At 40.8% G+C, this 23402-nt stretch overlaps 1 protein-coding gene and 1 long non-coding RNA gene across 3 annotated transcripts; one reads left to right on the top strand and one right to left on the bottom strand.

Annotated features, from left to right (window-relative positions):
- The first annotated feature begins 2142 nt into the window (after positions 1–2142).
- On the top strand, positions 2143–14572 carry COPS8 (COP9 signalosome subunit 8). Of its 2 annotated transcripts, XM_082630473.1 has the most exons (8): positions 2143–2310; positions 3357–3427; positions 4575–4623; positions 5826–5958; positions 9212–9319; positions 11464–11526; positions 12723–12770; positions 13545–14572. In XM_082630473.1, the coding sequence occupies exons 1-8, from the start codon at positions 2233–2235 to the stop codon at positions 13622–13624; spliced, it is 630 nt and encodes a 209-aa protein (XP_082486599.1). In that variant the 5' UTR covers positions 2143–2232; the 3' UTR covers positions 13625–14572. The 2 variants fall into 2 exon arrangements, with proteins under 2 accessions (XP_082486599.1, XP_082486600.1); XM_082630474.1 differs by lacking the exons at positions 12723–12770; positions 13545–14572 and adding an exon at positions 12463–12686.
- Positions 14573–17189: 2617 nt separating this feature from the next.
- On the bottom strand, positions 17190–19888 carry LOC309809423. Its single transcript, XR_014294855.1, has 2 exons — positions 18299–19888; positions 17190–17646 (listed from the first exon to the last, which is right to left on the bottom strand). It is a non-coding gene; the product is annotated as an uncharacterized lncRNA (long non-coding RNA).
- Between the last annotated feature and the right edge of the window lie 3514 nt (positions 19889–23402).

The following is a 23402-nucleotide window of genomic DNA, read 5'->3' as shown; positions in this document are numbered from 1 at the left end:
GAAACTTTGTTGCTTTATTCCTTCAAAATATCTCTAGTTATACTAGCTATTTGATACATGCCTATTTAAGGTTGGCTATTCTCCGAGGGATTTTGTCGTCATTTTGTATTTTTATATTCCATCCAGTGCATTACTAAACACAATCATTTCCACATGGAAACAGTGTTGATTCTGCAAAAATAATCAGTAAAGCCATCACTGTCTTAGCATCCTTAATAATTTTATCTTCTAGCTTGTGTTTGGTAAATGAAGTCCACAGGGACAGTGGAAACACAAGCAAAGAGACACACGCAGCATGTTGTCTGCCATTCCAAAGCGTGTTTAAAATACCCCATGAATCTAGAATTCTCAGTGGATCCCCAACGGTGGGAATTCACCCACCCAAGACTCAACATGAGTGCAAGACAACTGTGTTATGTCTTCAATAGAGTACACTGGGTGCTGACATCCCTGAAAGGCCACATTTTTCCCTTAGAACCTGAACTGGCTTCAAATGCATAATGTAGACAATGGTGTCCTAAGAAACACGAATAATTAAGGAACCTGATCATATTCTTTCTTACTTGTGTTACTTCCTTGTTTGATGCTAAATATTCCTTTGTTTTGAAAACAATAACATAACAGTGAAGGGCAAGATAGGGCAACCCATAGTTCCTTTTGCTTTCAGTCCTCCCTCACACATCCATAAGCCTAACTAAGGTAGGGAGTGCTGGTAGGGCTTGTGCAAAAAACAAAGTGTGGTAAAAACAGTTGAGTTCATTTTGTGAAGTATTCCCATGGTTCTGATAAGGATAAAATACACACACATGTACGAGCTATGAAATACAAATTGTGTGATTTCTGTGATTCCACATATCAGTTAAATGCACTTATATTTGCTTTTAAAATTGGCTTCGCAATGGATGTATTGGGAGTTTGAGATTAGCAGATGCAAACTATTCTACATAGAATGGATAGACAACAAGGTTTTACTGTATAGCACAGAGAATTATAGTCAATATCCTGTGATAAACTATAATGGAAAAGAATATGAAAAAGAATATATATACACATATATAGAACTGAATCACTTTGCTGTACACCAGAAACTAACACAACATTGTAAATCAAGTATGCTTCAATAACAAATTAATTAAAATAAAATAAAATTTAACGGGCTTTGCATAAAGATGGATGGTAAAATTCATGCTAATAATTTAAAATTTTATTACTTTTTCTTTACTTAGGATATTAAATAGCAGTTTTTGAAATGATGTGAAAATCTGAGAGACACACTGCGAATAAAGGGAAAAGCTTTATATTACATAGCTTTAATTGTACTTTTCCGTTTTTTGAACAAGGGACCTGCGTTTTCAATTTGCTCTGGGCCCATAAATAGTGTAGCCAGCCCTGCAACATGGGACAAATGGAAGTCACTTCCCTGTCTAGCCAAGGGCAGCAAAACAAAGATGTAAATAAATAATTCACAACATAATGTTCGCTAACGATAAGCACCAGGCAGAAAACTAAGGAGGCCAGGATGGCCAGAGCAAGGCCAGAGCAGAGGGGATCTGGGAATTAGATCCTGAAGCCCTGCAAGCAATGTGAAAGACTGGATTTTAGGAATTTGCTGTTATGCTATCATTTTCATCAGAGCAACAGGATCTGATTTATGTTTCCGAAAGCATCGTTTCGGCTGCGGTGGCTGTGTGGGGAGTAGCCTGGAGGGAGGCAGGAGTGGAAGTCAGGATAACGTTGCAGTTCAGGCAGTACTGGAGGTCCAGGCCAGCGCAGGTTCCCTCGGAGGTGGGGACGTGAGGTCGCTGGAGGGGAGCCCGCAGGGCACCGCAGCGCCTTCACCGATGTGGCAGGGCTGCTGAAGGAGTAGGTGCGGGAGGAACCAAAAGTTAGGTTTTGAACGTTTAAATTTGCATGGCCTCAAAGCAAAGACGCCTAACCGTCCTCAAATATGCACACAACCCCTCCCATCCCGACTGTCGCTGCGCGCTCTTAAAGCGACTGGCTGCCTTGGAGGCCGGGCCAGTCCTCCAGAGCACAGAGAGCGCCGGCCAGAGCGGTGGCATACCCGCCCGACCGCAGATATGTCCGCTGACGCAGCGGAACCAACGAGGCACCTGCGCATGGGCGCTCGGCGGCACCGTCGGCTTTTACGTCATCGCGGGCGCGACGCCCCGAGGGACAGTCTGAGGTCCGGCTCGGCGGGGAGGTTCGGTGGCGGGACCGGCCGGGAAAATGCCAGTGGCGGTGATGGCGGAAAGTTCCTTTAGTTTCAGAAAGTTGCTGGATCAGTGCGAGAACCAGGAGCTCGAGGTAGCCATTCGCCTCGTGGGGTCGCGCTTGGCTTCGGGCCGCGCCGGTCTCCACGGTAACGGGGCCTGGGGCCCACGGGGCTTGGGGCCGGGCCCCTGCGGGTGCGGGAGCTGGGCGTGTGGAGTCCGGGCCGCCGGGGCCTGCTCCGAAGGCTAAGCCTCCAGGCCTGGCCTCCCCCAACTCGCTCGGAGCTTTGTTGTTTGTCTTCAGCTACTGAGCCCGAAGACGCTGTGCATCTTTGCTTCTAACATCCTTTATGCTTCTCGTATTAAACTAAATCTCTTTCCTCTCCATTGTGGGGAGAGGTGGAGAATGTGTATATTGTTAAAGACGGTTGTGCAGGCATACACACAGACCAAGAAGATGTGATCACTGTAACCTTTTATTAATTCGGAAAGCCCTTCTTAGTCTCAGTCTCCTGTGATAACTGAAGCTTACCGTTTGTTTTCAGTAGGGCAGGTGAAGGTTATATCATGCAACTACTAAAGTAATTAAGGGTTGGTTTTTTTTCTTAGACCCTTAAAGACATTTATAGCATTGATATAAAAAGCTAATTAACCAAAGGAGGCAACTGCCAAGAAGCAGCCGCTGACTAACAGACACTTAGTAGATGTCTTCTGAATGAATTAAAATTGAATGAGGGGAGTAGTGTCTTTGTTACTCTTTATTACTCATTTATGTAGCTATTCAACGTATTTGGTATAATGGGCAGAATCATACTGCTTTAGGAATCTGTTGGAAATACTTCCTATAATAGTGAGGCTATTTAAATAAGAATTTGAGAACTGGGAAAGGGATCCCATTTAAATACTCTTGTGCGTATGAAGACACAGAGGCCCAGAGGGGGAGAAATCACAACTGATGACAGATCTAAACTTAATACTCTGGGTTTTTAGTGTGCGACACTTCTCTAAGCTGTTTCTCCATCTGTAATAGTAAGTCCTATAAAATATACTTACTCTTTAGATGAGTTAAGAAAATACTTCTAAAAATATAAAAGTATAAGAATAAATGAGGCTTTTTTCTTTCGGTTTTTGGTCTTACAGGCTCCAGGAGGAATTGCTACACCCCCAGTGTATGGTCAGCTTCTAGCTTTATATCTACTTTATAATGACATGTAAGTACCTTTTACGTAAAGCTAAGAGAAGCATTTTCCTCAAGAAGTTATTCTTGCATTGAAATACCAACACTAAAGCATAGGCACAAGGAGCTTTACTTTTTAGTGTAATAATCAATATATTTATTTTGTATATTGAAAAATCATGACTTAAGAAATTGTGATTAGGCTGAGTTATTTTAAAATACACCTGTTTTACATATACCTTGTAAAAAACTTTCCAGTTTGTTATGAGAAACTGCATTGTCAGTAAATTCCTTTAAATCTATTGATCTTTTCTTTATTCTCTTGTTATAAAACCTGTCTTTTATGACCTCTGTTTACTTAACTTCCCATGTAAAGTTTACTTAACTGTTTACTTAACTTCACAGTCTCTATTGAGACTGAGAGAAACTGAAGATTGAGAAGACTAAGAGGAATTTGTTACTAACATGTATGACAGTTCTTGAAAGGTTTTTGTTTTTTAATTATTCCTAATTCACGTTCATTGAAGAGAAGTCAGAAAGTATAGTTGTGCAAAAAGAGTCCCTTGTAGTTCTGCAGCCCACTGATGGTTACTGTTAAATTTTGTTTTAAATTCTTCTAAACCTTTTCATTTCATACCTTTTAAACTAAACTGAGATTTTCATTATTCACGTAGCATATAAATTATCTGTTTCCTGTTTTATAATCCTGTCGTCATATGCTTGATGTCATTCAAGCTTGCGAACTCTTTAAAAAAAAAAAAAACTACCTTGAAGTTTTGGTGGCTCTATATCCACAAGTAGGACTAGGGGTCATGATAAGAAGAAAAGCATTGTGTACTGTGTATATTGTCAGGGAATGCCGGGACCCTGAAAGTGTATGAATTTGTTTATTTTGTATATGAATAAATTATTTAGGCAGTTCTATTTAAGTCTTTGTAGTGTTGCCTAATTTAAGATCTGTATTATTAATTTAAAAATGGTAAAACATTACTTTGGTAAAAATATTTCATGTCTTTTATCTGGAAAACCACTGTTACTTCCCCTGGATAAATTCATTATATGAATTTCACTCTGTATTTTATAGAGTATTTTAAATTATACTTCTGGGATCTAGAATTTTAAACATTTACGGAGGTGATTTTTTTAAATTGCTTATTCTTTCTTGGGGGGGTGTAAATTAGGAATAATGCAAGATATCTTTGGAAAAGAATACCACCTGCTATAAAATCTGTAAGTAGTCTTCAATATACCTTATTACTTTAATATAGTAATGACATTCATTTAAAAAGCAATCTCTTAAAAGTTTCTGTTTTCTTTTTCATGTGGATCACAGAAATAGTTATTAAACTGGTATTAAAGTTTAAGAACAGATCTACAAATTCCTCTCATCAGAAATTGTAATTTCCCTTGGGTGGTACAGAAATCTGTGCTCAACTCCTGCCGATCAGATTTCTTAAGACACTTTGTAGAAGTGTCACTTTACGCAATAAACAACTGGGTCAGTTTAGGTAAAAGTTTGGTTTTTATTTGTTAGTTTTTTGTGTGCAGCACTGATTTGTGCAGTTTCCTATAATGGTATTTATTTTGCAACTATTATTATTTTCAAGAACACTCTAAAAGTAATAATTATTCAGAGCATTAAGATTTTTGCTAATTAGGATTTTAGATTTCTTGTTTTTCATGTGAGAATAGATGAACTCACTTGAAAGTTTCTTCCAGGATGGAATGAAGTAAATTTTTAATTTCAGGCGATTCACTGTGTCTAGCATAAATGTGAAGTGAATTTTTTGTACATTCACAGAGCATTAATAAGAATTCACCTGAATTCCTTTGTTTGTTATTGATATTTAGCAGCAGATCAGATTAGCATTTATACTCTCTTTCTTTCCTCCACATTCTATTAAATAAGTTTGGAATGTTCCTCCAGCTTTATTGGCTTAAAATAAAGCTGTAAATTAGATGCACAGTTTCAGTGGTATTAGTGGGAACTTTATCCTTAGGCTGCATTTTATGACATCTTAGATTGGGAGTCTATATTAGTAGCCATTTTGCTATTATTTTTGCCCTAAGAATAGGTGTATGTATTTTATGTACATGTATATGTGGATTAGTACATGTTCTGTATGTTATACATAAGTATATATGAAATGTAAATAAATGTAAATCTTCAAAAAACAGTGTTTCAGATAACTAATTCCTAAACTTATTTGTGAAATATTGTTGGACTGCTTTCTCATGCCTTAATTTTCTGTTAGAATAAAACATGCAAATAAATTCTACAGTTCAAAACATTTGAAAACCTTTTTGATAATGGTTGGGCTGAAAAAGTAATTACACCTCTTAAAAGAAATGTTGAATTATGTTTTAAGATACAGTTGTTGGTATATGTGCAGAGTGAATATCTTCAAATGAGGCAATGATATTTATTGCAGGCAAATTCTGAACTTGGGGGAATTTGGTCGGTAGGACAAAGAATCTGGCAGAGAGATTTCCCCGGGATCTATACCACCATCAGCGCTCACCCGTGGTCTGAGACGGTCCAGCCAATCATGGAGGCACTTAGAGGTAGTGTTTCTTTGTGGCTCAGAATTAAGTCAGACTAGACCTGTTCCCTTAAGGTGCCGGGGTGTTGAAGTAAGTCGATAATGTGTGTGAAAATAGGTATGCTTTGCTAAGTGAGTAGGGTTGCAGAAGTCTTTTTTAGATTTGCTGTAATCATGCTTTGATTTCACATGGCTTGAGTTTATGTTGGCAGCTGAGGGCCTCACTGTCTATTAATTTAATTCTAGAAGTGAAGTTGCTTGTCAGTAAGAGGTGGTTTTTTTTGCTACTGAAATGAAATGTAATATTCTAATAAGTCCAAGTCGTGAGTTGGATAAGATTTCAAGCCCGCATGTTTGAAAGTAGAGACTGCTTTGGACTCTGTGGACCTCGGCATTTGATGGGGTTGTCTCCAGCTTCTGGATTTGTGATTTATCAATTCAGTACGCAGATGCTCGAACTTTTTTTAATCATGCTGAAAGATTGCAAGTCTGGTGCAACATAGCACTGATCCTGCAACAAAACTCCAAGGTGCTTCTCTCTTTCCATTCTCCCACCCCCAGCGTTTGCTTCCAGTCTTCTTGGTTCCCCCTCCTACATGTTGTTATGCCCTTCCTTCTTGTTACCTTGTTCCTCTGGTCACTGCCTGCCCTCGCTGTCCACCCTTCTGCTCTGGAGGAATCAGTGAGCAGAAGTTCTTGAGAATCGCTCATCCCTCCAGCAGGGCACGTCAGCTTCTCAGGGGGCGGGAGGTGAAGGTTGCTTCTGAGGTGTACCTGGTTCTTGGCACGGTGAAGGTGAAGCAAAGCAATGTGAGCGAGGAAGCAGGAGGCACTTCCGTGAAGCCTGGAGGAAGTGAGCAGGAGCACCGGGCCGGCAGCTGGGTGGGAGGGAGGCGTGCGGGCTATCACTGCTGCGCTGGTACAGTGGGGGCAGCTTGGGATCTTCACACTGGAGACAGCCTTAACCTCAGCCTCGTTGCATAAGCCCTGAGGAGCTGGGATACAGAGCTTCAGCCAGAGCAAGACAGGGAGGGGGCCGAGCAAATACATACCCTGCCTTGCAGAATCCCATTCACCGAGTAAGGGAGCCCAGGTGCCACAGGCCTGGGTGGCCGTCCGCCCTGGAATTGAAGGGCAGAGGTGGGTCGGGAAGGACGGCAAGCTCACCTTCCGTTGTGTCTCCAGTGCCGGCAGTTGGCAGTTCCTGGTATATAATAGGCACATTTAAGTATCTGTTGAACAAAAGAAGGAGCATTCTCTTAGGGTCTCCCCAGGACGGTCCCAGGATGAATTGCCAGCAATATTAGGTGCGAGCTCAACTGATTCCACCCTCCAGCTTGTCGTTGTAACGCGTGCCCTCCTGAGGTTACACATCTCATAGATCTCCCGGGCCACATAGTGACTGGTGAGAATGTAGATGTCAGATTCATTCGTGCCGAGAGGTTAAAAGCCGCCTGAGTGTCTAACTGATGCTGTGGATCACTTAGCCTTGATTTCTGCTTTCCTTGTCAGTCTGCTGTGCCTCCCCTTGTATGTTTCTCTTCTCTCCATTCTGTTTTTCTCTTTCATTCACATTCTGTTCTTGTTCTGTTCCCCATCTTTTTCAAAACTGAAAATCTGAGCAGAGTACTTGAACTAAAGTGAATGTTTTTAAAATATGGTAAGCTTGCCAAATGAATGTAGTTTTTGGTGCACACTTGTATTTTCCTCTTTCACTGTTGCTCTCGGTTCTTTTCCACTGAATGTCTGTAGCCTTGAACAGAAAAAGTTCCTTTATCTCTAAGCTGTATTAGAAGTCTGATTTAAGGTCGTTTGCTGAGAGTTGGTAGCAAGAAGGAAGGAATTGGAAGAGGAGCAAACAGTGGCACAGTGAAAGCTGGGGAGGGTGTCAGCCTCAGTGAGAAACGACGAAACGTGATTGACTGCCGCGATTTTTCAGGCAGATGGGAGCACAAAGCCTAAGGCTGGGGTCGGGCCCCCTTGGGTCCTGGTGAGACCTTCCACAAGCCTGTGTTCAGCACATGCTTCCTTAGAGATGCTGGGCCCCTCGGGGGATATAAGGATATAAAAGCCCTCCTGTAGAGAAGTTCCGGAAGTAATTGAGACGATGGGGTGGGGAGGGGTGCAGTGTACACCACGGGTGGTAAAAGATTGCTTGTTCAATAAGTAAACGTCACTGTGAGTTCAGAGAAGGGCGGAGATTGCAGTGACTCCAGGGCCACAGGGAGAGTTTATAAACAGACCTAGGACTAGAAGAGAGGAGGGCGGTTCAGACCACACGGCAGCATAAACCCAACGCCCCGGGGACGAGAAGGTGTAAGGCTCCTCTGAGAGCCAGCAGGCTACTTGGGAGCAAAGTGTGTCTACGGGGATTGATGTGGCTGTTAGGCAGTGTCCCAGGAGTGGAGAGCGGATTTTCTTATGTTGCAGGGCTGTCTTGTACGTGTATACTTGCCTGTTAACTGTGGAAAGTAAAATCCAGAACACTTCCTAAGCATGTTGAAGGCAGGCGGGGGATCCTTTGTGTTACTCAGGGAGCAGCGGGCGGGAAGACAGGCCAGCTGGGCTCCACTTTCTACCGTTTGGTTATTGTCTCTGCCTCGTTCCTGAATTATTTAATGTGGAAATTTAAGCCTGGTTGGGGGGGGACGGAAATCCCACATGTGGTCTCCAGGGAGGAGGTTTTGTTGCTGGAATTGCTTGCAACCCCTTTCTAAGAGGCTCAGTCATTCAGGATTAGCACCTGAACGACATCAGGAGTTCAGAGTAGACTTGAAAGTTAAGAAGGTGCTGTAATTATAAGGTTTGCTCTGCAACTCCCAGGTGTGGTCCTCTATCAGAGGCCCTGATGAAAAAGGACAGCTAATTATGGGACTAGGTAATTTCTGCTCCATTCATTCTAGTTTTTATAAGTGAGATAAAAGAAAAATTTTGAAACATACATCCCCAATACGTCCCAAATTTAAATGATATTTTCTTAGAGCTGGAGTCTTGTGTACATTAACTGTTTTCCATCTTTGTAATTTTTATTGTCACCTGAGATTTTTTGACCTAAGAGGAAGTATAAGAAATGCATGTGTTTATTCAGCAATATTGGAGCCCCTCTTACATGTTAGGCACCTCCAGCTGCACCTGGAAACGCAGAGACCTTTAGGTTGGTGTAGTCTTGCTTATCAAATTTGGACAAGGACAATGACGTAATAATTTAATTGTGTATTTCAAAAAATGCCAGCTCTTGTGGTTCACTGTTTGCCAAACCTTCCCTCCCACAATAGATGCCACCCGGAGGCGAGCCTTCGCCCTGGTCTCTCAGGCATATACCTCCATCATCGCCGATGATTTCGCAGCCTTTGTTGGACTTCCCGTGGAAGAGGCTGTGAAAGGTATTTGGGGCTTACTTTTCACTTTCAAGGAAAACAGAAGTGTAAATTATAGGTCCACGGTCCCTTATCTGAAACCATTGGAACAGGATGTGTTTTGGAGTTTAGGTTGTGTGTGTTCTTTAGAAAGGTGATAGGAGACCTGCACTGCACCAACCCCCAGCAACCAGCACCACGTGACCGAGCCCAGTCGTGGTTCTGCAGGCAGCACAGAGTGCAGACTCGCACACAGTTGGCGTGAGGGAAGAGTGTACATAAAAGGCTTGGGGGTTCACGTCAGATTTCGCCACCATGTGAGTTAAAGAAAACTTTTTGGTTCATAGAGGTTTTTTTGACTTCTGCGTGTGGATAAGAAATTTCGGGTTTATGTTTACTAAAGCACTTTTTGCCAAAGACAGGCACCAGATAGAGATGTCTTAGAACAGGAGCTTTGTAAAGGAATACTTTGCCATTTTTATGAAATTAAAATTTGAATGTGTCTTTGAGATGTACCCTTGTTGCATGTGATTATTCTAGCTCTTTCCTTATGCAACCTCTTTACTGTTCCTTTAGTTATTTCTTATCATGGTGCACATGGTCTGACCCCTGAATATTTTCTAGTTTTATCTCTAAGACCTTTGATCAACTCCTAAGCCCTACTAAGTGATAGTGAGCCCTCCAAGTTGATGCCCAGGAAGGAAAAATTAGAGCTGCTGTTGACTAAGAGTGGGAGGGAAAAGGAAGGTGGTGAGAACAGTGCGTTCCTGGAAGAAAAAGCTAGCGAATGGGTACAGAGTCAAGCATTCGATAACATTACCACATCTGAGCCCCAGGTTACAGCTTAGTTACAAGTGGTAGAAAATGTGAGATGCAAGAAAATAAAGCATGTGCACATTATTTGCTTCTAAACATGCCAGGTGGGTAACATTATATTCATAATTCTGAGCTTAAACTTTGTAACATCTTTAAATTATTTCTCTTCCTTTGAAAATCAGCATGAGGTGGGGGTTTGGTTGGCAGGTTTTCTCAGGGAAGGCAGTTTTAGTTGGTCTGGAGCTCGCATTTAGAAATCCCTGTTTCACCCTTCCTTGGTGAAGGGGATCTCATCCAGTATCCCTTTTCAGCCCAACTTTTCCCTCACCATTTCTTAACAGTAACCTAGATGCTTGCACCCCACTCTTAGCCACTGGTTTCCAAATGTGCTTTTGCATTTTCATTTTTCAGGTCATGCCCAAATTGTCCCCTCCCCTTGCTAGATTGCTGTAGAATATTAATACTGCATGTGCCTTGTGGTGGTGTTTTACGATGATGGATGTGTTGGATTCTCCAGTCAATATATGAGCTCCATTAAGCACCATAGATTATAAATTTCCAAGGCCTAGCACAGTTCTAGACGCATAGATGGCAGGTTAATGAACGTTCTTATAGTAAATCATACTGTTACTTACTAATACACACATTTATTTGTTTTGACTATCTTGAAATTGATCCATAATTTATTATCTAATAAATAGTATATCCCAGAGTCCATACTCTTAACTGACTGAGTGTGAATCCTGGTACCCTTCCCCATGCTAGCTATGTGACCTAAGGCAATTTACTGGAATTCTCTAAACTTCCTTTTCCACGTCTGTTCAATTATGGTGATATGTCCCCTTTGCAGAGTTGTTGTGGTGATTACATAAAGTGATCCCTGTAAAAGCACCTAGCACAGTACCTATTGGCCAGCCTTCTGTGTTGTGTATGTATGCTGTTGCTTTTATTATCACCATCGTCTTATTACTGATGTAATGATTATGGAAAATACTAAATAAGTCTTCCTTATGTCTGTCTTTAATAAGGTTTGATCAGGTTAATACTATTTTATATATATATATATATATATATATATATATATATATATATATATATAATAGAAAACTAATTGTCTGTTAGTGATTATATCAGCCTGATAGAATAAAATCATAGATGTTTCAGAAATATTTCAAAAACAAGTTCCCATGAGAATGCTGTCTCTAGTATACCCTTCTAGTAAAAATACACATTACAGGTTAATCTACACACGTCAGGTCTCCCATACAAGTAATGTCATTGACAGATTGTGAATCTTGTAAATGAAAAGTTTTTGGTTTTTTTAATTCATTTCTGTGTTAAATACACATTTTTAGGTATCCTAGAACAAGGATGGCAGGCCGACTCCACCACAAGGATGGTCATGCCCAAAAAGCCAGGTAGGTGGAGCTCTTCGTCCATCTTACAGCACTGAGCTCTTTTAAGATCACTGAAGTTTTTCAGGCATTGAATTTGAATAATTTGATATAAAATTCTGCTATGCTAACAAAATGAGAGTAACTCATGTTAAGTTCAGATATAGGATGGACACTTAGGGTAGAAAGGATCTTAAAGGTCACCTGGGGCTTCCCTGGTGGCGCAGTGGTTGAGAGTCCGCCTGCTGATGCAGGGGACACGGGTTCGTGCCCCGGTCCAGGAAGATCCCACGTGCTGCAGAGCGGCTGGGCCCGTGAGCCATGGCCGCTGAGCCTGCGCATCCGGAGCCTGTGCTCCTCAACGGGAAAGGCCACAGCAGTGAGAGGCCTGCGTACCGCAAAAAAAAAAAAAAAAAAAAAAAAAAAAAGTCACCTGGTTTTACCTTAATTTTTTTTAATGTACTTCATACATAAACTATTTTATGTGAGTGTTTCATAATCCTTATTACAACTTAATTTTTAATAAGTATTAATCTCTCGTTCTCTTATTTATGGGGCCATTTCTAACTGCTTATTCTTAATATCTAAACTATTGCCTTTTAAAAAGATATTTAAAATATTCAGAAATTCCCCTTTTCTCCTCATGCTGTAGACACATAGACTCTTCTCCTAAACAAGATTTTCAGTGGCTTTAACTTTCACAAAATTAAGGTCTCTGGCCTTTGCAGGCCTTAAATGATTTGGCCTGTCCTCATTGTCTCCACCTGAATTCCTGGTCCCTCGGCCTTCCTCTCTGAAACGAGCCACGTTCCTTCCTGCAAGGAGGCTCCACTCCCTCCTGCTTACCAGGAGTGGCCTTTCCTGCCCTGTCCTTAGAGCTGGCCTCAGTGCCCACATGCATAAACCTTCTGATCTGCCTCATCCCAGAGTTCGTTCCGTCTGCTCTGAATCCGTTGTTAGACATTGTTGACCCCACAGTAAAGTGGTGCACAAACGTCCATGTGCTCAGACCTGCGAGGGTGCGGAGGAGTGATGAGACGGGGTCCCGTCCACCTAGATGGTGAGAGAAGACTGCTGCAGTGAAAAAAAAAAAAAAACAGTGTAATAAAATAGAGCCTAACTGTTGTCTCTGTCTGAATGCCACTGCATTAACAATGACGTGTTCTATGTGAAGGTTCTTTACAATGACTTCTGTAAATTGGGCTCTACATTTTATTTAGTTGCAGGGGCCCTGGATGTTTCCTTTAACAGGTTTATTCCCTTTTCAGGTATGTATTTTCATATGCTCATTTAAAAATTGTTTCATCGTTTTTCTTGTTTGCTGTTGTAGTATTTATTTTTCTTAGCTCTAATCTTATAAACAAAGGGATGAAATCCTAACTTGGTATTTATAATAGTACATCTGGTTACAACCATGAACGTGTGGGCTCGCCTCTGTAGCTTACCTGGAGGTAGTGATCCCCTCTGGCCTGGCTGCAGGGTGTCCTGTAGGGGAGGTGTGATCGAGCTTCTCACCAGCACTGACGTAGACGCGGCCCTAGGCTGACACGTAGTAGCTTAAAAGTTAGAAGTAAACTTTTGGGGGATGGGGTCCTTTGTGGGTTTTTTGTTCACTGACCATTGAGTAGTCTAGAGGAGCGCCTGGCATGTGGTTAACACTAGGTGTCTATGAAGTAAACATCATGTGGGAAGGGTCTTTCCAAGAAGAGCTATGTTCCCTTGGTAGACGGATTACCTGTTAAAAGTATTTTTAACCTTCGCATGGAAAACTTCAGTAACAGCAAAGCCAGACATGCCTTTACTCCCAGTTTGGGAAAACTACTCATAAAAATTGACACTTCTTGGCTTGTTTTTTTTTAATGTCCAAGATCATCATAAAAATTGACGCTTCTTGGCTTGTTTTTTTTTAATGTCCAAGATCAAGGCAAAGCTAAGAAAGTTTCCGTATTGTTAAATTAAAGACATCGGAGGGCGGGGGTGGCAGTGCCAAAGATTGTGACCCTGGTGTCTGACTTGAGTGTGTTTCTCTCTCCAACGCGCAGAGCCTGCCCCTGTTCCACCTATCCCCAATGAACAGCAGTTAGCCAGACTCACCGATTATGTGGCTTTCCTCGAAAACTGACTTATCATTCTGAGTTCAAGATCCACCTTCAGCATCCTGAATACTGACAGAAAAATGTAAAATTTTTATTTTCAACTTTATTGGGTGGATTAAGCACCTCAGCATTCCTTACTGAGTATGTGATAAAATACGTATATAATATAAAGTATATTATATATATTTTGTCCTTGAACATGCTGAATGGTTGTTGAAACAATTCTCATTTTGTAATATTGGACAGTTTGGATGGAGCCCGTCAGCGTTAGGCAGTCCGTTTATACTTCCTAGTGACTCGTAAAAGACAGCTCTCCTGCCTCATGTAGAACCGTGGTTGTCAGCTGTTTCTTCTGCCCCAGCACACCGCACACTCCCATCTCTACCACAGGTTGACAGTTACAGTGATGCATCTGGGGTTTGAGGAGGACTGTCCCCAGGGGCAGTATCTGAAGTGCTGGGGACTCTAATTCACCCCCTTTGGAGAATATGCTCTTTTTCTCTCCCCTCCTGAGAATCACAAGTATAAAATGCTGAGATAGAGCTGAGGAACAGAGACCATCTCCCTAGTAAACCAGCTTGTTAACTTTAGGTTTTTTTCTGAGAGTGTGAGTGCATCCATTGCTGGCAGTGGAGGGCTTGCCATGAACATGCGACGTATTAAAGACATTCATGAGAAGTATTAAGTTGTCATATTTCCTTTCAGAAGAAGGGAAACGTGAGTGTGGAAGGCACTGTTTGGGGAAGAAGCGATTAAGTGATACACTTTGTACCACTGTCCTGCAGCCCCTTGGTTGCTCCTATTTGGCCATTGGGTCAAGTTCTGCCCTTTGGAGAAATACCAAACAAGTCTTTCATTGTTTGTGTGACAGCCCTCTGAATATTTGAAGTTGTTTCTTGTATCTCCAGGTTAAAACCACCCCCTAGTTCATTTATTCTGCATTTGTTCAATAAATATTTCATTGAATTTTTCAACTGTTTTTTCGAAGGTAGTTTCTAGAAGTTTCACTATCCTGTCTTCCTGTGGACGTGTTCTAGTTCGTCATTGTCTCTTTTAAATTACAAATTTCTTAATTAAATAGAAATGACCTATATAGTGGTAATTACATGATTCATGTTTTTCACTCCTTTTAAATAGACTTTACTGGCTATTTCAGCTATTGTTAACATTTATGGAAATACCTGTTAAATTAATGTTTTATTTAACCTTGATATAAGTCATGTTGTTAAAACTTCTTGTTTTACAATTGAAGAAATGGAAATTCAAGAAATCAGAGGATCAATAGCTAGAAAGTAACAATGCTAGTTTGCTAGTTTTTGAACTTCTAGGTTTAAGGACAAATTGTATCCATGGGTCTTAGTTTTAATAGATTGGAATCAACCCAAATGTTCATTAATAGGAGACTAGTTGAGTGAACAGTAGTGTACAGTATGGTGGTGCCATGCAGCTGTAGAATGCATGCACGCATGAGTGAGTGAAGATCTCGGTGCACTGAAAGTGATCTCAGGTGAAAACACAAAGTACCGGGGGTTTATACTGTCATTTTGAGGGTAAGAAAGGGTGAATGGATATACAAATGTGCATATATGCATATTTACCTGTATTTCAAGCAGAAGCCATTGAAGGATAAACCAAAAACTAATAAAAATGGTTCCCTAAAATGGAAGGGGAGGATAGTCGAACATAGAGAAAAAATTATTTCAGGTGACTCATAGTATTTCATAGTATTTTGTTTTATATTATCAATGGGATACATACAAAGGACAAAAAAACTCAAACTACTGAATATGGTTTCATGGTTAATTTCAAAAACTATCTTGTTATCATTATTTGATAATAATTATCATTATTATTAAAAGTATATTATAGGATAAAACCAATTGGAAATTACATAATTTAATGTTAGAAGCTAATCTTAAATTTGACTCAACAACCTCATATGGTTTATTTTTCTTTCTAAACAGTAAATATTTCCTAGCTCTGCCCATCTGTAAAGGCCTAGAATAATTATAAGCCAGTAACAATGAGAACCACTGATGTCCAGGTTGTGGTCTCTAAATTCCATTTTCAACTAAATAGAACAAGAACTTATTTGCAAAATGGTTAATACTAGGTCTGGGGCAATAATTGTAGATTGGGGCTTCCCTGGTGGCACAGTGGTTAAGAATCCGCCTGCCAATGCAGGGGACACAGGTTCAAGCCCTGGTCCAGGAAGATCCCACACACCACGGAGCAACTAAGCCCGTGCGCCACAACTACTGAGCCTGCACTCTAGAGCTCGTGAGCCACAACTACTGAAGCCCACGCGCCTACTGAAGCCCGTGCTCCACAACAAGAGGAGCCACTGCAATGAGAAGACTGCGCACCACAACGAAGAGTAGCCCCCGCTCGCCATAACTAGAGGAAGCCCACGCGCAGCAACAAAGACCCAATGCAGCCAAAATAAATAAATAAATATTAAAATAAAAAAAGTTGTAGATTGTACAGTTGTACGGATATCTGGTAGAAGATGTCCCAGGTTCAAGTTTCAAAGGCTAATAAGGTTTTTCAAAAGGTTATAGAAGCCAATTTGAAGGAGTTCCCACTGGCTAAACATGAGACAAATTGAGCATGAAAAATAGGTATATGTGTTTCTATTTTTAATCCCAAGGTCATAATTATAATATTAGAATAACCTCATCATATACAAGAAAGTACACTCGCTTATTTATCAATTTTCAGAACAATGAATTGATGCCCTAGCAATCTCCAAAGTAACAAAATTGAACGTGCAAAGTAGCCAACTAACCAATGATGGGAAATTCTTTATGGAAGAATTCCACCTAAAAATATAGATAGAAAATCAGTACTTTGCAGGCCCTAATGAAATAAGTAAGGCATCTAAGGAATGAATATCAGTGGCTGCTGAGACCACGGGGTGAGAATCAGCCCATCTTTGTGCTCTGGCTGCCACCGAGGCTGCCAGCTGCACGCAGGTGTAGTCTGACAGCACCTTGCTGTACATCCAGTGAGGGTTACTCTGACACTGCCACGGGCTGCCCTTGCAAACCCAGGGAAGAGAGTTAGCTCTTCAGCAGCTGGGGACGTGATGTGGTGAGTAAACACTCGCTTCCTTGTCTTAGGAAGACAATTCCAGGGTACCTGCTCTACCTGGTTCCTGAAAAGCCCCAAGAAGATTGAGCTTTGGTTGCCCATTGTAACCAGCCTGTCTGCAGCATGGCCTTGGACTGTTTCTTCTTCATTTTGCTTTTCCCAGTTCTCCTCTTTCCTGGAATCAAGAGCAGTGATCCACCTGTGCATGGAGGCTTAGCATCACTAACAGTGACACAAGTGGGCCTGGTGTGGAGCCATAGTAAACACGTAGCATCAGCCATAAGTTTTCTTGTCAAAGCAAGCCCTGCCCCCCACAAAATGAATGTGAATCTAATCAAGGTTTTAGATTTACCTGCTCGTTTACATGGAATGTGGCAGTCGGATGAACAAGTTAAACACCCCGCTAAGGAGCAATCAGCCAAATCTAGAATGAGGGGAATTTAGCAGGACAAAGAACTGAGTTTCCTTAAATAAATAACGTAAAAAGAGAGGTGGAGATGGCGATAAGGACATGCGTATTTCTGCTCCTGGTTGTACTTTCAGGCAGGCCCACAGTGTGCCAAGAACTACAGAAAGAGGGATGCATAAAATATAAATCTGTCTAACGGCACTGGAGAGTGAGGAGCTGAGGTTTGAGAGCAGAGAGGCTCATGAAGAGGTTATATCTGCAGCAGCCTCTTCCTGGGGGTGTGTGCGGATTCTGGTCCCACTACTAAGAACCGAGCAACCCGTGGGACTTGGGTATTTTCACAGCGCTGGAGTGCTAAAAGCAGGACTTGAGAGGGCTAAACCACACTGCTGTTTATCCATCTGGTAAACTTTAAGGCTCCTTGGGGTAGGAAGTCAACAGGCCAAATCCAAAAAATCATTTGAGTACAGCTTGGTTTTCAGTCCGCTGTGCTGGGCTTCAGTCGACACGAAAGGTTCGGGGTCGCGAGGTACCTGTAAGCATAAACTAGAGTAAACCATTAGTAAAACTGCAACTGGAGGATACTAGAAACTATTCAAACTGAAGCACAGAAAGGTATTGGTACACAGTACAGAGACAGACCATGTAGTAATTGGAATCCAAGAAGGAGAGAGAGGATAAAGAAGGAAAATAATGCTTGAAGTACTGGCCAGGAATTTTCCAAAACTGATAAAAGAAATCAAGCCACAGATTCAGAAAGCTCAGAAAACCCCACACAGGATAAACATGAAAAACCACACCCTGACACATCATAGTAAAACTACTGAAAACCAAAAAACAAAATATTAAAAGCATGGGGGTGCAGGGAGGGGGACATTCTCTTCAAAGAAGCAACAGTAAAGCCAGAAGACAACGAAATGGCATTTCTAAAGTGTTAAAAGAAAAAACGGCTATTTATGAGAGTCACTTAACTTTCAATCTTCCTGTGTTGTTAAAAGTTGGGAAGAGATACATCAATGCAAATACTAAAAGAAAGCTGGTGCCGCTTAGGTAATACTACAAAAAGTAGACTTTAAGACAAGAAGCATTATTACAGAGAAGAATTTTTTGTGGAAAAGGTTGCATTGGATTCCTGTTGCTGCGGTAACAAATTGCCACACACTTGATGGCTTAACACAGCAGGGGTATATACACTTACAGTTCTGTAGTTCGGCAATCTGAGATGAGTCTCACGGGCTAACAGCTGTCAGCAGGGCTGCGTTCTTTCTGGAGGTTGTCGGGGACAGTCTGTTTCCTTTCCCTTTCCAGCTTCTAGAGGCCGCCTACATTCCTTGGCTCATGGCCCTCTTCCTACATCTTCAGAGCCAGCAACGTCGGGCTGAGTCCATACTACCCTCTGGTTCTCTTTTCTGCCCCCTCTTCCACTTTTAAGGATCCCTGTGGTCGGTTACCTTGGTCCCACCTGGAAATCAGGATAATCTATTTTAAAATAGGCTGATTAGCAAACTTAATTATGTCTGCTATCTTAATTTCTCTTTACCATGTAACCTAACATGTCACAGGTTCCAGGGGTTAGGATATGGATGTCTTTTGGACCATTCTTCCTACTACAGGAATCAGTTCAACAGGCAACAGGAATATGTAATTCTAAATGTATCATTAAATCTAAAACTAAGCCTAATCAAGCAAGAGTTGACACCTGAGAGTCCTATGCAGTCATGGGCAGGGGGAGCACTATCCTATCAGACATTAAAACAGTGCAGAGCCTCTGTTACTAAGAGCAAGGCATTGGAGCATGAGTAGCAGACAGCCCAGTGGAATGGAACAGAGAGATGAGAAATAGACCCAAATAGATGCCGGGATGTACTATAGGATAAAGGTGGCATCGCAGATCACTGGAATAAAAGTAGACTTTTTACCAAATGGTTCTGGGAAAACTGGTTAGCCATTGGAAAAACAGATCCATAAGAATAAAGTACAGATAGATCGGGGATCTTGATGTAAAAAAGTGAAGCCATGCCAGTACTAGAAGAAAAAAATGGATGAATTCCTCTTTAACCTGGGCAAAGGAAAGGCCTCTGGCTCCCAATTCTGATTAAAGAAAAGAATGATCATTTTGACTACCTAAAAATAAAACATTTGCATGGTCAAAAATAAATAAATAAACTCAAACAGATGTCTGACAACTGAGAGAAAATATTTACAACATAAAGGACTAGTAATATTCCTAATATATAAATTGAGGGAATTGGAAGAAAAGAGAAAAAAGTGACAAAAGACGAATACACAATTCACAAGACGTGAACACACAATTCACAAAAAAATTATAAAAGTGGCCCTTAAACATGAATAGATGTTCAACTTTATTGGTAAGAGAAATGCAAATTAGAAACAGTGAGTTAACCCATCCAATTGGCAAAAACTAAGAGTTTAACTGCATTCTGTTGTGAAACTCTGGGGAAATTGGTTCTCATGCTTTGCGGGTGGGAATTTGCATTGGAACAGTTCTTATAGAGGGGGATTTGGCAATATCTAAGGACTACATAGTCATTTACTTTTTATGCCAGCAACTAATCTTTAGGAATTTACCCTGAATTTTCAACTCCCACAATAGAAATAGAAATATACACACACATACTCTAGGTTATTTATTGCAGCATTGTTTCTGATTGTAAAGAATTTGGAAACAACCTAATTGCTTATACATGAGTAGATGATGGTATATCCATGTAAGGGAGTACTGCGTATCTGTAGTAAATGATGATGACAATCACTGATGTGGAGTGATTTCCAGGCTATGTTGTTAAGGAAAATAAAGCAAAGTGCATAAAAATGCCTAGAGTATGCTATTTTTTTGTGTAAGAGAAGAGGAAATAAAATATACCTGTATTTTCTCCTCAGTGGAAACACACACACAGAGAGAGAGAGAGAGAGAAGGGAAAATAATGGAATTGTTTGCTTTCAGGGTATGGGAAGGAATGAGATGGAAAGGATAGAAAAAAATTGGGGAATTAGGGTCACTTCTCTTTTGTACAGTTCTGACTTTTGGAATTATGTTAATGTTTCACATATTCAAAGAAGAAATAATATAAATGATGATGGAGGGGTGGGGAGGAGGAGTGACCCTGTCTGTATTTCAAATGAATAACATAACTGCCCTGAAGCCAAGGGACGTAACTCAAGTAGGTTTCGAACATGCTATTTAGATATGTCCAGAGGGTAAAGACAAAAGAACTTTAAACATGTTGAACTCCAGTGAGTGGGTTTCTTTTTTGCAAAAGTAAAAGTTAGCAGTTCTAAAACTACCTTGTGTGTATTCTAGGACTGAACAAATAAGTATATTGTAGATAATGGGATCCAGTTTTCCCACTGTCGGAGGAGTTACAGTTATAGAAAAGAGGAAGCATTAGACTGAATCCTGTGGTGTTGGACTGAACTAGAGATATTGGTTTTTAAGATGGGTGGATGCATGGATGGGTGGATGGATGCGTGGATAGAGAGGGACATAGATATATCTCCTAATTCCATCCACCGAGAGAGACTAAGTTCTGTCCCCTGAGAGTAGAGCAATGACACCTGCCCTCAGGTCATTGCTTCTAGAAGCATCGCCACTAAAAGGAACTAGGGACTTCCACTTTGTGTCTTCTGATACAAAACAAAGAAAGCTTGAAAAACTGTTCCAGTTCAAAGGAAACTAAAGGTGCACAACAACTAAATGCAGTGCTATAGCAAATAAAAGTACATCATAAAGCACATTATTGGAAAGTAGATGAAATCTGAATAAACTATAGATTACGTCAGGAGCTGGCAAACTACAGCCTGTGGCCAAAACCAGGCTACTGCCTGTTGTAAATAAAGATTTATTGGCACACAGCCACACCCATTTGTGTGTGTACTGTCTGTGGCTGCCTTCAACCCACAATAGCAAAATGAGTAGTTCTGACAGATTGTATGTCCTGCAAAGGCTAAAATATTTATTGTCTGGCCCTTTATAGAAACTTTCCCAAATCTTAGATTAGATAATTTTGTTTCAACATTAATTTTCTTGATTTTGTTGATTTTACCGTAGTGAGAGAAGAGAGCATCCTTGTTTTCAGAAAGTAAACTTACTTAGAAAATGAAATATTTATAAACATATATACACATACATATATATATACATAGTTTACATATATGTGCTTGTCAGTAATAAACATTAGAGCTACTTTTATAAGATGATTTAATCAATGAGAGCACTGAATTCTCAAAGTTTTTTTGCCTTCATACCGTTAGTATATGCAATACATTCATTACATAAGCTTTTCAAGCTTTGTGAAATTGGTGTTCCTGAAGAGTGCAGGCCAGTTATTTTGTAAAATGTCCTTCATTTGGGGTTTGTCTGAAGCTTCTTAATTACTAGATTCGGGATATACATCTTTGACATGAACAGCACGAAAGTGATGTTGTGTTCTCTTCAGTGTTTTGTATCAGAAGGCTCACAAATGTGGAACTCTCCAGTTCCTTTTAGAGATGCTTCCAGAAGCAATGATCTGAGGGTAGGTGTGCTTTTTGCTGCTGGGGTGTCATTGCTCTATGCTCTCTCAGTGGACAGACAGAATAGGCTCTCGCAGTGGATAGAAGTAGGAGATACATCCATGCACGTAATTGACTATCAATGCATTTGTAATACTTGGAAAGGTCTCCTGAAGATTTTGACACTCCCTGCCTCTAATTGAGAATTATTAAAATAAAGACATCTAAAAACAAAATGTCTCCAAACTGATAAACTATTATTGTCCAGTATGTTAATCCTAAATCATTGAAGTGTTCAGGAAGGAGGAAAGATACAGATTAATTTTAGACGTTAAAATCTAGGGTTAACGTCTGCTTCTGCCAATATACTTGTCTAAATGGAGAAAACCTCTAAGTCTAGAACAACTAAACTGTGGTTTAGAGTATTAAAATTATTTTTTAATATACATTCATGAGCTCGCATGCAAATCCTCAAAGGCCAGAAACAACTGGACTCCAGTGCTGGAGCTGCATTTGTTCTTGGGGCATCTGCCAATCTTGATGCCCTAGAACCCGAGTTACTTTTGGCCACTGATAGGAAGGAAGGAAGGGAGGGAGGGAGGGAGGGAGGGGAGAAAGAATCAGCATAAACTGAAAACTAGAGGATTAAATTCTCAAAGACATTACACTAGCTATCAAAATTATAACCATATACTAAAAATATTACAAGTACACATACATGTTAAAATGTTTATGAAACAATTTACTTAAATTTATTACATTATATTTCTTAAATATATGTACGGAAATCAAGGTACAGAAAGTGTGAAGAATGAACAAGAGACATCAAAAAATACCTGGCATATATGAAAAAGAACTAGAATCTCTCAAAAAGAAAAACGCAATAGTTAAAATTAGAATCTCAATGGATGGGCTGTAGCTTGGTACTGTCAGATTACAAGGTTTATGTGTACAGCAGTCGTTTGCTGTTCAATGAAAATGGTAAATTTGATAGCAGGTCCAAGAGGTAGAGAGAAATTACACAAACAGGTAACCCAGACTCAGAGAGTTCCTGCCTCTATGGTACCAGCTCCTCTCCCGCGACTCATGCCTGTAGTTTTATGGGAGGTGTCTTCTGATAAGCAGATGGAAGAGGCAAAACCCCATGCCTGGTTCATGTTTAGGTCAGCTTGATGTGTTGATACAAGCCAAAAATGCATGGCTGCCGTATTACAGACCATTTAGTGGTGACCATAAAGGACAGCAGTGAGGGGAATAGTCCCAGTGGGCAAATTTCTGAGCAGTGCTTTTGGCCATTCACTTTGAGCAAAGTTAGGAGCCTATGTTATAGACTTAAAGACAGTGGCAAATGGCTAGGCTGGTTGTCAGGGTCCTGAAACGAGCAAGATTGGAAAATTGGAGATACAGACATCTGGGAAAGATGGTTAAACTCAAAGGAGTAGACACATAGCAGGTAAATCCCTGGGTTTCAATGTTAATGCCCACCAGAGAGCAACCACCAGAGAGGACAATCTCAACTACCAAGGTGACAAGATAACTTTTCTTTTGGATGGAAGCCGGGCTCTGTTCAGTCACCCTACTGCTGGCACAATGGGCCCCTATGTGGAGCCACCACGGTGGCAGGAATGGAGATCATGCGTGAGCTATAGGCAGGATGAGGTCTGTGTCACCAAGGCTGACCTGTGGCCTCAGCAGAAAGTGACGTTGAGCTCTCTAAAGAGCACCATTCCTGAAAGAAAGCAAAGAACCAGCCAGTGGCAAGTTGATTATCTTGGCCCTTTCCACCGGGC

This window comes from Mesoplodon mirus (assembly GCF_964341445.2).
Source record: "Mesoplodon mirus genome assembly, chromosome: 8".
NCBI lineage: Eukaryota > Metazoa > Chordata > Mammalia > Artiodactyla > Ziphiidae > Mesoplodon > Mesoplodon mirus.
Note: the sequence above shows the minus strand (reverse complement) of the source record. Positions and strands in the feature narration are given on the sequence as shown.

Coding starts and splice junctions, on each gene's coding strand:
- COPS8 (XM_082630473.1), top strand. CDS start 2,233: ATGCCAGTGGCGGTGATGGCGGAAAGTTCCTTTAGTTTCAGAAAGTTG. Junction 11,527..12,722: donor GGTCATGCCCAAAAAGCCAG/GTAGGTGGAGCT, acceptor CATTTTATTTAG/TTGCAGGGGCCCTGGATGTT. Junction 12,771..13,544: donor CAGGTTTATTCCCTTTTCAG/GTATGTATTTTC, acceptor TCCAACGCGCAG/AGCCTGCCCCTGTTCCACCT.